Source organism: Echinops telfairi, unplaced genomic scaffold (genome assembly GCF_000313985.2).
Source record: "Echinops telfairi isolate 266 unplaced genomic scaffold, ASM31398v2 ScPeMD7_7429;HRSCAF=8467, whole genome shotgun sequence".
In the NCBI taxonomy this organism is placed as follows: Eukaryota; Metazoa; Chordata; class Mammalia; order Afrosoricida; family Tenrecidae; genus Echinops; species Echinops telfairi.
The window spans coordinates 243467-244992 of NW_022111329.1; the positions used below are offsets into that span (position 1 = coordinate 243467).

At 46.2% G+C, this 1526-nt stretch overlaps 1 protein-coding gene across 1 annotated transcript in view; it reads right to left on the reverse strand.

Moving 5' to 3' along the window:
* The window catches only part of FRMD3 (FERM domain containing 3), a 359195-nt gene that overhangs the window by 90302 nt on the left and 267367 nt on the right, over positions 1–1526 (reverse strand). Inside the window, exon 6 of the mRNA XM_030887907.2 lies at positions 1420–1526. This exon is cut by the window's right edge and continues 7 nt beyond it. Within this exon, the coding sequence (XP_030743767.1) occupies positions 1420–1526 (107 nt within the window). The remainder of the gene's footprint in view (positions 1–1419) is intronic.

A 1526-nucleotide genomic window follows, 5' to 3' on the forward strand; every position in this document is an offset into this window, starting at 1 on the left:
TTGACACAATAGATGGACGTATGGACTGTGATAAGAGCTGTATGAGCCCCCAATAAAATGATTTTAAAAAGAGAGAGACGTTACTCTAAAATCACCTGTCTGTGCAGTACATTGCTTTCGGAAATCTATGCGATTTTCTTCATGTCTAAACATCTTTCTTTCAAAGAACAAAGATACCTTTTTTCCCCACAGTGAAATAGTCTGCCCTCTCTCGTGGGTGCGCATGTGCGCTCTTCCCAGACGCACCAGCAGGGGGCGGGCGGTGCGCACATAACGAAGGGAGCTCGGGCAGGCACAGAGCCCTTTGTTACTGAGTAGTGGCCCCATGATGGGGGCAAGTCAGTTTCTGCAGTTCTTCAGCAATACACATTAGAGCACCACTCATTTATTATCAAAGAGAACGTTGTGATTTTCCCAGAACCTAAATCCTAGTTACAGACTGCATTACCAGAATTCCACATCGGTGCAGCTTCCCACAAAGGTTTCTTTTCTGGTTTGGTAGCCTATGTAGAGAGCAGCTGTTACACAAGGGCTTAAGCACACAGCCAAGAGCAATGGTTCTCAACCTTCCTAAGGCCACGACCCTTTCATACAGTTCCTCGTGTTGTGGTGACCCCCAACCATAAAATTGCTTTCGTTGCTACTTCATAACTGTAATTTTGCTACTGTTATGAATTGGGTGACACCTGTGAAAGGGTGGGTTGACCCCCCAAAGGGGTCACGACCCACAGGTTGAGAACTGCTGGCCTAAAGGAACTGGATTCAAATCCTGTCTCTGCTGCTAACTAGCTGTGTGGCTCTAGATACACAGAGACTGCACCTCTCGGTGCTTCAGTTCCCTCACGGACAGGATGGGAGTAGCCACAGTGTGTGTGAAGGTGAAATGAGACACTAAGTGTAAAGTGCTTAGAACAGTCGCATTAGCAGTCATCCTGAAGTTTCACAGCCTAATGGAGGAGAAGCAGATGCTGAAGTCATTACTTGATAGAAATCAACCCAGGAAACTGCATACATGGATTCTACTCTACTTGGGTGTCTACGCTACCAGAACTGGTTAAGAAAATAGGAGAGGGAAAGGGGAGGAAATGTAAAACTCAGAACATAGGGATTCTTCCTTTAGCTTACATTTCACCTACAGACACTCGTGGTTTAGAAGCCTCTGTGTGTAAGAAAATATGTTTCCAATAACTGTCGATGGTGAAGAAGCTGCCACCCAGGAGAACCCACCCTATTGAGACTGCTATTTGTGAAGCACACTGTGGAGTCAGCACCCCCCTTTTCTTGACTGTGCCCAGAAGTATGGCTCAAAGCCTGCCCATCCATCGCGACTGCTCTCACTTTGCAGCACGGTTTCCACACTGCCTGCAGCAGGGATACAACCTCATTTCAATCATTCTTACAAACGTCTACCCATATTACCTGAGCTCATGTTGATGAATGTCCACTATTTTTCTTTCCAGCTTCTGTGACTGCTTGGGGAAAATCTCAAACTCACTGATGTAATTATCCAGATGCTCATCAGGGTC